We start from the raw sequence: 12,500 nt of genomic DNA, 5'->3' as shown, positions 1-12,500 counted from the left end.
TCGTTAATAACTTCTGATCGTTAATAACTTCTGATCGTTAATAACTTCAGATCGTTAATAACTTCTGATCGTTAATAACTTCTGATCGTTAATAACTTCTGATCGTTAATAACTTCTGATCGTTAATAACTTCTGCTCGTTAATAACTTCTGATCGTTAATAACTTCTGCTCGTTAATAACTTCTGATCGTTAATAACTTCTGATCGTTAATAACTTCAGCTCGTTAATAACTTCTGATCGTTAATAACTTCAGCTCGTTAATAACTTCTGATCGTTAATAACTTCTGATCGTTAATAACTTCTGATCGTTAATAACTTCTGATCGTTAATAACTTCTGATCGTTAATAACTTCTGCTCGTTAATAACTTCTGATCGGTAATAACTTCAGCTCGTTAATAACTTCTGATCGTTAATAACTTCAGCTCGTTAATAACTTCTGATCGTTAATAACTTCTGATCGTTAATAACTTCTGCTCGTTAATAACTTCTGATCGGTAATAACTTCAGCTCGTTAATAACTTCTGATCGTTAATAACTTCTGATCGTTAATAACTTCTGATCGTTAATAACTTCTGATAACTTCAGCTCGTTAATAACTTCTGATAACTTCAGCTCGTTAATAACTTCTGATAACTTCAGCTCGTTAATAACTTCAGCTCGTTAATAACTTCTGATAACTTCAGCTCGTTAATAACTTCAGCTCGTTAATAACTTCAGCTCGTTAATAACTTCATCTCGTTAATAACTTCTGATAACTTCAGCTCGTTAATAACTTCTGATAACTTCAGCTCGTTAATAACTTCTGATCGTTAATAACTTCTGCTCGTTAATAACTTCTGATCGTTAATAACTTCTGATCGTTAATAACTTCAGCTCGTTAATAACTTCTGATCGTTAATAACTTCTGATCGTTAATAACTTCTGCTCGTTAATAACTTCTGATCGGTAATAACTTCAGCTCGTTAATAACTTCTGATCGTTAATAACTTCTGATCGTTAATAACTTCTGATCGTTAATAACTTCTGATAACTTCAGCTCGTTAATAACTTCTGATAACTTCAGCTCGTTAATAACTTCAGCTCGTTAATAACTTCTGATAACTTCAGCTCGTTAATAACTTCAGCTCGTTAATAACTTCAGCTCGTTAATAACTTCATCTCGTTAATAACTTCTGATAACTTCAGCTCGTTAATAACTTCTGATCGTTAATAACTTCTGATCGTTAATAACTTCTGATCGTTAATAACTTCAGCTCGTTAATAACTTCAGCTCGTTAATAACTTCTGATCGTTAATAACTTCTGATCGTTAATAACTTCTGATAACTTCAGCTCGTTAATAACTTCTGATAACTTCAGCTCGTTAATAACTTCTGATAACTTCAGCTCGTTAATAACTTCAGCTCGTTAATAACTTCTGATAACTTCAGCTCGTTAATAACTTCTGATCGGTAATAACTTCAGCTCGTTAATAACTTCTGATCGTTAATAACTTCTGATCGTTAATAACTTCTGATCGTTAATAACTTCTGATAACTTCAGCTCGTTAATAACTTCTGATAACTTCAGCTTGTTAATAACTTCTGATAACTTCAGCTCGTTAATAACTTCAGCTCGTTAATAACTTCTGATAACTTCAGCTCGTTAATAACTTCAGCTCGTTAATAACTTCAGCTCGTTAATAACTTCATCTCGTTAATAACTTCTGATAACTTCAGCTCGTTAATAACTTCTGATCGTTAATAACTTCTGATCGTTAATAACTTCTGATCGTTAATAACTTCAGCTCGTTAATAACTTCTGATAACTTCAGCTCGTTAATAACTTCATCTCGTTAATAACTTCTGATAACTTCAGCTCGTTAATAACTTCTGATCGTTAATAACTTCTGATCGTTAATAACTTCTGATAACTTCAGCTCGTTAATAACTTCTGATAACTTCAGCTCGTTAATAACTTCTGATAACTTCAGCTCGTTAATAACTTCAGCTCGTTAATAACTTCAGCTCGTTAATAACTTCAGCTCGTTAATAACTTCTGATAACTTCAGCTCGTTAATAACTTCTGATAACTTCAGCTCGTTAATAACTTCTGATAACTTCAGCTCGTTAATAACTTCTGATAACTTCAGCTCGTTAATAACTTCAGCTCGTTAATAACTTCAGCTCGTTAATAACTTCAGCTCGTTAATAACTTCAGCTCGTTAATAACTTCAGCTCGTTAATAACTTCTGATAACTTCAGCTCGTTAATAACTTCTGATAACTTCTGATCGTTAATAACTTCTGATCGTTAATAACTTCTGATAACTTCTGATCGTTAATAACTTCTGATAACTTCTGAGAGGTGGGGTAAAGTAATAATTACAAGAGCTTCTCGGTTATCACATACAAGCATTCAACGGCCCTGTAGTATAAACATATAAATATAGGTTATTCGTGTTTGCGCACGTGATATCAGGAAGCAATGTAATACCTCTACGTGTAATACACACACGACGGCGATGCGCAAATCGAGTGTGTGTGTGTGTGTCACAAATCATTATAAATTGTTTCTTCAACTTATTAAAATATCTTACTTTACTGCAACTATCTGTTTCTGCTTCTTTATCATATTTATAGTGTGTGATTTATAAAATACCTTATATCCTACATCACATATTTTGATTTTGGATGTCTGGTCACTTTATATCTGATATCAGAATATTATATTACTGTTAAGCCTACTATAAATATTAAAATACGCCGAATCATGTGTCCTGTATCATAGCTACATGAATGACCTTTGCAGAAAAACCCCCCCGCGTGAAAATCAGTTCGGTGTTCAGTGAGGTATGATTAATTAAATGCGCCGACAGCTCATTGCTCCTGCCATACAGATGACACTGAGTGGAGCGGGTGACCGGTCTAAGATGGCGGCTCCGCGGCTCGACCGGTCTAAGATGGCGGCCCCGCGGCTCGACCGGTCTAAGATGGCGGCCCCGCGGCTCGACCGGTCTAAGATGGCGGCCCCGCGGCTCGACCGGTCTAAGATGGCGGCCCCGCGGCTCGACCGGTCTAAGATGGCGGCCCCGCGGCTCGACCGGTCTAAGATGGCGGCCCCGCGGCTTGACCGCGCACAGTAGCGGTCGATAGGGCGTCTATCTATATGATGTCTATGGTTAGCGTGCGCATCGATCTGCACTTTAGATTCTGACCGGAAGTAGTAGACCATCCGGGTGTCTCAGGAACACTCATTTCAACATATTACGATTTGGGACGCACTAATTCTACTTTCGAATACTATTTAGGACGGATAGTATGCGAATTGGGACGCAACACATGCGCTTCATTACTGGATGAATCAGTTTTTCAAGCGAATCTTTTGAATGAATGATTCAATGACAGACACATTTATGAAAAAAAAAAAAAGTTTAAAGTTTATCCACTTAAAAATTTCACATTTAATTCAGTGCCGTTCCTTTAGCGAAATTCACTAGCAATTTCTGAGTGAAAACGGTGTACAGCAGCGCAATAAAGCCTACAACAGTCACATGTGACCCTGGATCACAGACCCAGTCTGGAGCCGCACGGGTATATCTGTGGCGATAGCAACTATACACTGTATGGGTCAAAATTATCTATTTTTCTTTTATGCCAAAAATCATGAGGATATTAAGATCATGTTCCATGAAGATATTTAGTAAATGTCCTACCGTAAATATATAAAACATGTATTTGTGTGAGTGAATGCAGCACAATCGTGAACATAAATGCACAACTTTAAAGGAGATTTTCTCAATGTTCAGATTTTTTTGCTCCTCAGATTCCAGATTTTCAATAGTTGTGTCTCGACCAAATATTGTCCTATCCTAACAAACCACACATCAGTGGAGAGATTATTTATTCAGCTTTCAGATGATGCATACATCTCAATGTAAAACAACTGAGCCATGTGACTGGTTTTGTGGTCCAGGGTCACATATGAACAATACCGTCTGCAATAAAGCGCACTGAACTGAAGAGAGCGAGACGTGTAACGTGACTCCGGTTCATGAAGACGCCTCACCTGGACAGATAAAAGCAAGACAGCAGAGGACGGCACTCAAAAGCCTCGACGGCGCGAAAAGTGAGACGGCCAATTTGTGTGTAACCGGAGTGTGTGTGTGTGTGTGTGTGTGTGTGTGTGTGTGTGTGTGTGTGTGTGTGATCCTCCGGGGAGCAGAAGAGATCAGGATCTTATCAACACCTCATCGAAACACGAGCAGACCCTCATGGAGAAACACACTTCACAAGCAGCTTATTTCACATGAGAAACACTGTAAGACCAAGAGGAAAGATGCTCTCGGGTCACACACACACACACCCGGAGGTCACACACACACACACACACACCCGGAGGTCACACACTGTCAGAGGTCAGATAAAGACAACAGCCACTTCCCATTATAATCAATGAGTAGAGATGAAGCCATCAGCTGGAGAGATCATTAGTGCTGGAGACACACAACTATTGCTTTATTCACCAGTCTGGGGTCAGGCTGCGTTCATTTGATCAAAAATACAGTAAAAATGTGAAATATTATTGCGCTTTAAATCATCAGTTTTCTGTGTGAATATATAGTAAAGTGTAATTTATTCCTGTGATCAAACCTGAATTAATTTAATTAAAAATACAGTAAAAATCACAAAATATTATTGCGCTTTAAAACTGCTGTTTTCTATGTGAATATATAGTAAAGTGTAATTTATTCCTGTGATCAAACCTGAATTTATTTAATTAAAAATACAGTAAAAATGTGAAATATTATTGCACTTTAAATCATCAGTTTTCTATGTGAATATATAGTAAATTGTAATTTATTCCTGTGATCAAACCTGAATTTATTGAATTAAAAATACAGTAACAATCACAAAATATTATTGCACTTTAAAAAGGCAGTTTTTATGATTATTATCAGTGTTGAAAACATCATATGTTTGTGGAAACTGATTTTTTTTCAGGATTCTTGGATGAATAAAGTTCAAAAGAACATGCATATTCAGACGCGAGACAAGGGTGTCGAGTTACATTCAAGCTATTTTAAGACATGAAGAAATATTTTTCAAGGAAAAAAACATTTAAATATGTCATTTTGGTGATCAAAGATGAGTTTAAGGGATATAATTATTGACCACAGGAGGACTTTAACCCTTTGAACGGAAGTGCAGATGTGAAGGTGGTTTTCCTAACAAGCTGCTGCTGTGTGTAATTGGTTTGACATTAAGTTAAACTAGTCAAACTAGTTTAAGCAACGTATATGTCTATTACACAAATAAAGAGAGTGTTACATTTTTCCACCTGGTTATTATCTAGAGGTAAATAAATAGTATTGATGATGCAGTTCACACACATAATACAGTATAAAAACAGACCTGCAACTATTTAAACGTTTTCTTTGGTGAATTTTTTTTTTTTTTTTTTTTTGTCTCTTGTTTTCCAACACAGTATTTATCCTTAAAACAAGATATTCACTGATGATTTCAGAAAATATCACTAATTTTGTGATGTTTTTGCATAAAACAAGAAAAAGCTGTATATGTCAGTGGGGTCAGATTTTTTTTTTTTTATTATTTTTTTATTATTTTTCTGGCACCACTGACATTTTTCTCTCAGGTAAATGTATCTTGTTTTAAGCATAATTGTATCGGAAAACAAGACATTGCGCCTTTTCATCTCACAATTGCGAGTTTACATCTCGCATTTTTTAATCAGTGAGTTCAATCATTCTCGCATCTGACTTTATTTCTCAGAATTGTGAGATTTAGTGTCAGAATTGTGTGAAATAAAGTTGCAATTGCATGAGAAAAAACTCACAATTATTACTTTTTTTCTCGCAATTGTGACATCTTTCCTCAGAATTGTGGGATATCAACTTCAATTCTAAGAAAAAAAAATACTTTTACCTCAGAATAGTTTATATCTGACAATTCTGACTATATAACACGTAATTGCGACTATATATCATGCAATTCTGACTTTATATCTCCCAATTGCGTATTATAACGTCAGAATTGCAAGATATAAACGTAATTCTGAGAAAAAAAAGTCAGAATTTCAAGTATATTTCTCACAATTGCAAGTTTATATCTCATAATTCTCACTTTATATCCCACAATTCTGACTTTATAAAATGCAATTGCGAGTTTATATCACGCAATTCTGAGATAAAAAAGTCAGAATTGTGTGATAAAAAGTCGCAATTACCTTTTTTTATTTTTCATTCTGTGGCGGAAACAAGCTTCCATATTTATAACCATCCAGAGAGAAATGATAAATGCCTTTCAGCTGCTAACATATCATTTAAAATACATCCAGAATGTTATTTTGGACCGAAAACGCATTTACGCACTCTTATAATCAGAGATAAATATATAGGGACTAAGAATAAAGTGCTGATTCAAGGGCCCGCACCCTGTTTCTGTCTCTATAAATCACTGGCTTCAGTCGGAGTGAGTTTTGCTATGAAGAAAGCTTCATGTCTTCCTCGTGTTGTCACTCTCTCTCTCTCTCTGTTGTGTGTTTCTGAGGTTCATCAATCAGGCTGAGAGACGCGGGCCCCTAATCCAGACCCACTTCATCAGGTTTCAGAGGCCCTCGAGGCCCCAAGGAGAGCCGGCCGACGGGACGATCCATCAGAACGGCTTATCCTGGTGCATGAAACACACATCATCTGATATTACAGGACTAGTTCAGTCCAAAACCGACCATTCACACTCATGTTACTCCAAACCTGCACAAAAGGGGATGTTTTGAAACTAAATGTGGTCTAAAAATAGTGACTTTTTTATGGAAGCTTGTTTCCGCCTCAGAATAAAACATTAAAAAAGGTAACTGCGACTTCTTATCTCACAGTTGCGTGAAATATCTCAGACTTGTGAGATATAAAGTCAGAATTGTGAGAGATAAAGTCAGAATTGTGAGTTATAAAGTCAGAATTGTGAGATATAAAGTCAGAATTGTGAGATATAAAGTCAGGATTATGAGATATAAAGTCAGAATTGTGAGATATAAAGTCAGAATTGTGAGATAAAGTCAGAATTGTGAGATATAAAGTCAGAATTGTGAGATATTAAGTCAGAATTGTTAGATATAAAGTCAGAATTGTGAGATATAAAGTCAGAATTGTGAGATATTAAGTCAGAATTGTGAGATATTAAGTCAGAATTGTTAGATATAAAGTCAGAATTGTGAGATATAAAGTCAGAATTGTGAGATATTATGTCAGAATTTTGTGATATAAAGTCAGAATTGTGAGATATAAAGTCAGAATTGTGAGATATAAAGTCAGAATTGTGAGATATAAAGTCAGAATTGTGAGATATAAAGTCAGAATTGTGAGATATAAAGTCAGAATTGTGAGATATAAAGTCAGAATTGTGAGATATAAAGTCAGAATTGTGAGATATAAAGTCAGAATTGTGAGATATAAAGTCAGAATTGTGAGATATTAAGTCAGAATTGTGAGATATAAAGTCAGAATTGTGAGATATAAAGTCAGAATTGTGAGATATTAAGTCAGAATTGTTAGATATAAAGTCAGAATTGTGAGATATAAAGTCAGAATTGTGAGATATTAAGTCAGAATTGTGAGATATTAAGTCAGAATTGTGAGATATTATGTCAGAATTTTGTGATATAAAGTCAGAATTGTGAGATATAAAGTCAGAATTGTGAGATATAAAGTCAGAATTGTGAGATATAAAGTCAGAATTGTGAGATATAAAGTCAGAATTGTGAGATATAAAGTCAGAATTGTGAGATATAAAGTCAGAATTGTGAGATATAAAGTCAGAATTGTGAGATATAAAGTCAGAATTGTGAGATATAAAGTCAGAATTGTGAGATATAAAGTCAGATTTGTGAGATATAAAGTCAGAATTGTGAGATATTAAGTCAGAATTGTGAGATATAAAGTCAGAATTGTGAGATATAAAGTCAGATTTGTGAGATATTAAGTCAGAATTGTTAGATATAAAGTCAGAATTGTTAGATATAAAGTCAGAATTGTGAGATATAAAGTCAGAATTGTGAGATATAAAGTCAGAATTGTGAGATATTAAGTCAGAATTGTGAGATATTATGTCAGAATTTTGTGATATAAAGTCAGAATTGTGAGATATAAAGTCAGAATTGTGAGATATAAAGTCAGAATTGTGAGATATAAAGTCAGAATTGTGAGATATAAAGTCAGAATTGTGTGATATAAAGTCAGACTTGTGAGATATAAAGTCAGACTTGTGAGATATAAAGTCAGAATTGTGAGATATAAAGTCAGAATTGTGAGATATAAAGTCAGAATTGTGAGATATAAAGTCAGAATTGTGAGATATAAAGTCAGAATTGTGAGATATAAAGTCAGAATTGTGAGATATAAAGTCAGAATTGTGAGATATTAAGTCAGAATTGTGAGAGATAAAGTCAGAATTGTGAGATGATATGTCAGAATTTTGTGATATAAAGTCAGAATTGTGAGATATTAAGTCAGAATTGTGTGATATAAAGTCAGAATTGTGAGATATAAAGTCAGAATTGTGAGATATTAAGTCAGAATTGTGAGATATAAAGTCAGAATTGTGAGATATTAAGTCAGAATTGTGAGATATAAAGTCAGAATTGTGAGATATTAAGTCAGAATTGTGAGATATTAAGTCAGAATTGAGAGATATAAAGTCAGAATTGTGAGATAAAGTCAGAATTGTGAGATATTAAGTCAGAATTGTGTGATATAAAGTCAGAATTGTGAGATATAAAGTCAGAATTGTGAGATATTAAGTCAGAATTGTGAGATATAAAGTCAGAATTGTGAGATAAAGTCAGAATTGTGAGATATTAAGTCAGAATTGTGTGATATAAAGTCAGAATTGTGAGATATAAAGTCAGAATTGTGAGATATTAAGTCAGAATTGTGAGATATAAAGTCAGAATTGTGAGATATAAAGTCAGAATTGTGAGATATAAAGTCAGAATTGTGAGATATTAAGTCAGAATTGTGAGATATAAAGTCAGAATTGTGAGATATAAAGTCAGAATTGTGAGATATAAAGTCAGAATTGTGAGATATAAAGTCAGAATTGTGAGATATTAAGTCAGAATTGTGAGATATAAAGTCAGAATTGTGAGATATAAAGTCAGAATTGTGAGATATAAAGTCAGAATTGTGAGCTATAAAGTCAGAATTGTGAGATATTAAGTCAGAATTGTGAGATATTAAGTCAGAATTGTGAGATATAAAGTCAGAATTGTGAGATATAAAGTCAGAATTGTGAGATAAAGTCAGACTTGTGATGTATATATATATATATATATGTTGAGATGTGGGCGTGGCTCTCTCCAGAAGGGGCGGAGTTTAAGAGCACTGAACGATTGGAGAATCCTGCAATACTGGAAGATCCAGTTTTGACATTTTGATTGAACATCACGAGGTCAAAACATTTGTGAAAAATGAAACATGCACAGACGAATTGTTGACAATAAGATCTAAAGCATGCGTTTATTTTCCAATAACTGGAGCGATCTGATGAAGATCTGGATCAGATGGAGATGCGTCGCACCTGTGACACGACACTGAACCACAACTGGAGCCGGTGTGTGTGTGTGTGTGTGTGTGTTTACAACATCTGTGTGACCTCCTTAACATCTCACACAAGCGCTCGCAGGACGGCTCACTATCTGATGATTCTGATCTTTATCAGCACTTTTATTTGGGGAAACTTTTACTTTACTACATTGATTCGAAAGCATAAAATAATACTTTTTACTCCACTACATTTCATAAAAACATCGTTCCTTGTTATTCCGAACTGAAGAAATCACAACCCGACGCCCAACGAACGATCGCACTGAACGATTCATTCAACGAATCATCAAACTGAATCGATTGCAGCAATTCCTGAATCAACAACTCACTGATTCAATGATTCGGTCAAAATCGGGAGCAAAACGGAAGTTTTAATACATTTCAGAATTAACTATTGTAAATTAATAAATTTACATCATGACTTCCAGATTTTTGTAAACCAAAATTTTACTATGATTTAGCTCATTTGCATTTAAAGGGACAAACACAAAATGGTGTGTTTTTGCTCACCCTCAAAAAGTGACGATTTTAACATGATATATAAAAATATCTGTGGAGTATTTTGAGCTAAAACTTCACACACACACTCTGGGGACATCAGAGACTTATTTTACATCTTGTGAAAAGGGCGTTAAACCCCCCTTTAATCAATAATCAATCAATAATATTAAAAATGAGTGCATATACTTTCACTGGAGTGATGTTTTATTAGTGTATGGATGTGTAGTTAATCCCCCAGTGTGTGTGAGATAAACCGAGCTCAGAGTTACCCAGAGATACGCGTTTGACACTCGAACACACAGAAGCCGAAACTGCAGAACAACATGTGTCTTTCCTGAAGCTGCTCGAGACGGGCCTCAACCCTGACGGCCTGTTAAAAACAGCTGCTGGAAACCACACACACACACACACACACACACACACACACACACACGCACACGCACACGCACACACACTCTCTCCCTCTCTATCTCACTTTTACTCACACACACACCTCTCTCGCTCACTTTTACACACACACACACACACGCACCTCTCTCGCTCACTTTTTCTCTCACACACACACACACACGCACACACACTCTCTCCCTCACTTTTACACACACGCACACACACACTCCCCCTCTCTATCTCACTTTTACTCACACACACACACACACACACACACACACACACACACACTCCCTCTCTCTCTCACTTTTACTCTCACACACACACACTCCCTCTCTCTCTCACTTTTACTCTCACACACACACACACACACTCTCTCTTCCTCTCTCTCTCACTTTTACACACACACACACACTCTCCCTCTCTCTCTCACTTTTACTCACACACACACACACGACACAGAAGTGAGATTCTGCGGGTTTCCTTCCTCCCCGTCTCCACAGAGTCACGAGACGTCACAGGGATCAGAAGACTCAGTTTATCTCCGACTTAAACACCGGTGCAAATCTCAGAAAATATAAAAGTGTGTGTGATGAGGAGTGAGAGATCGTCCAGCTTGTACAGACGGGAGGGTGAAGACGTCTCACAAACACACACACACACACGGCTGAGATCAATGTGTCCGACTCTCCAGGCTGCATTTATTTCATCAAGAATAGTGAATGTTATTACCATTTAAAATATAAATGTTCTAAGTGAATATCTAGTAAAGTGTAATTTATTCCTGTGATCAAAGCATCATTACTCCAGTCTTCAGTGTCACATGATCCTCCAGAAATCAGGATAATATGATTTGATGCTCATTTATGATTATTATCAGTTGAAAACAGTTCAGATTATTGTTCTCAGGATTCTTCGATGAATAGAAAGTTGAAAGAACAGCATTTATTTGAATCTTTTGTGACATTATAAATGTTTTTACTGTCACTCTTGATCAATTTAATGTATTTAATGCACTTTAACTTTTGAATGTTAATGTATATATATATATATATCGCTGCTGAAATATATTGAGTAACATTAAAGCAAAGCAAAGGTCATGGGGTTCAGTTCCCAAGGAATGCATGAACTAAAAATTTTTTTTTTGCAATAAATAATCTTGCATGCATTCAAGTCTCTTAAGATAAAATCATTCAGAATGCATATGTGTGTGTGTGTGTGTGTGTTCTCTGTCAGCTGCACTGCACAGTAAATGAGTCTGATTCTTCAACTTGTTGATATGAAACTGTGTGTGATTGTGTGTTTAAATACGCATGTGAACGCCCCGCAGGGCAACCCCTGACAGCCTCAGCACAAATAAACACACATCCAGATCTTCAGGTTTCAGTCCAGACATGAAGCATCAATCACACAGGCTTTACACACGCGCACACACACACACACACACATTCTTGAGACAGGCATGCATGCACATGCTACAGCAAAGACAAAGACACACACACACACGCTCTTGAGACATATATGTGTGCACATGCTCCAGAACACACACACACACACACTCTCTCTCTCACTCTCACTCTCTCACTCTCACTCTCTCTTACACACACACACACACACACACTCACAGAGATTGGATTCTCACAGACTCACACACTCTCACTGCAGAACATACACACACACTCTCAGAGCGGATCCTGGAATATAAACTCACTCTCACACTGAGATTAATCATCAAACTCGCTCACCTCGTTTCTGCATGAAGGTGAAAAGGTCATCGAGGAACTCCTTCCTGTGCGGGTCGTTATCCAGCTCATATAACTGTCACACACACACACACACACACACACACACACACACACACACACACACACACACACACACACACACACACACGTAAGATTCACATAATCCTCATTCACATAATCTTCGTGGATTCATTTATTACATTATTAGTTGAATAATACACTTTAAAATTAACGTGTCAACTATTCTCGTTAATATGAATTAACAA

At 35.8% G+C, this 12,500-nt stretch overlaps 1 protein-coding gene across 1 annotated transcript in view; it reads right to left on the bottom strand.

Annotated features, from left to right (window-relative positions):
- LOC307002511 (AT-rich interactive domain-containing protein 3B) overlaps positions 1-12,500 on the bottom strand; it is a 63,383-nt gene that overhangs the window by 15,216 nt on the left and 35,667 nt on the right. Inside the window, exon 4 of the mRNA XM_079620188.1 lies at positions 12,235-12,307. Within this exon, the coding sequence (XP_079476314.1) occupies positions 12,235-12,307 (73 nt within the window). The remainder of the gene's footprint in view (positions 1-12,234; positions 12,308-12,500) is intronic.

Source organism: Phoxinus phoxinus (genome assembly GCF_949152265.1).
Source record: "Phoxinus phoxinus genome assembly, chromosome: 8".
Lineage (NCBI taxonomy): Eukaryota > Metazoa > Chordata > Actinopteri > Cypriniformes > Leuciscidae > Phoxinus > Phoxinus phoxinus.
The sequence above is the reverse complement of the archived record's forward strand: the minus strand, read 5'-3'. Positions and strand labels throughout refer to the sequence as shown.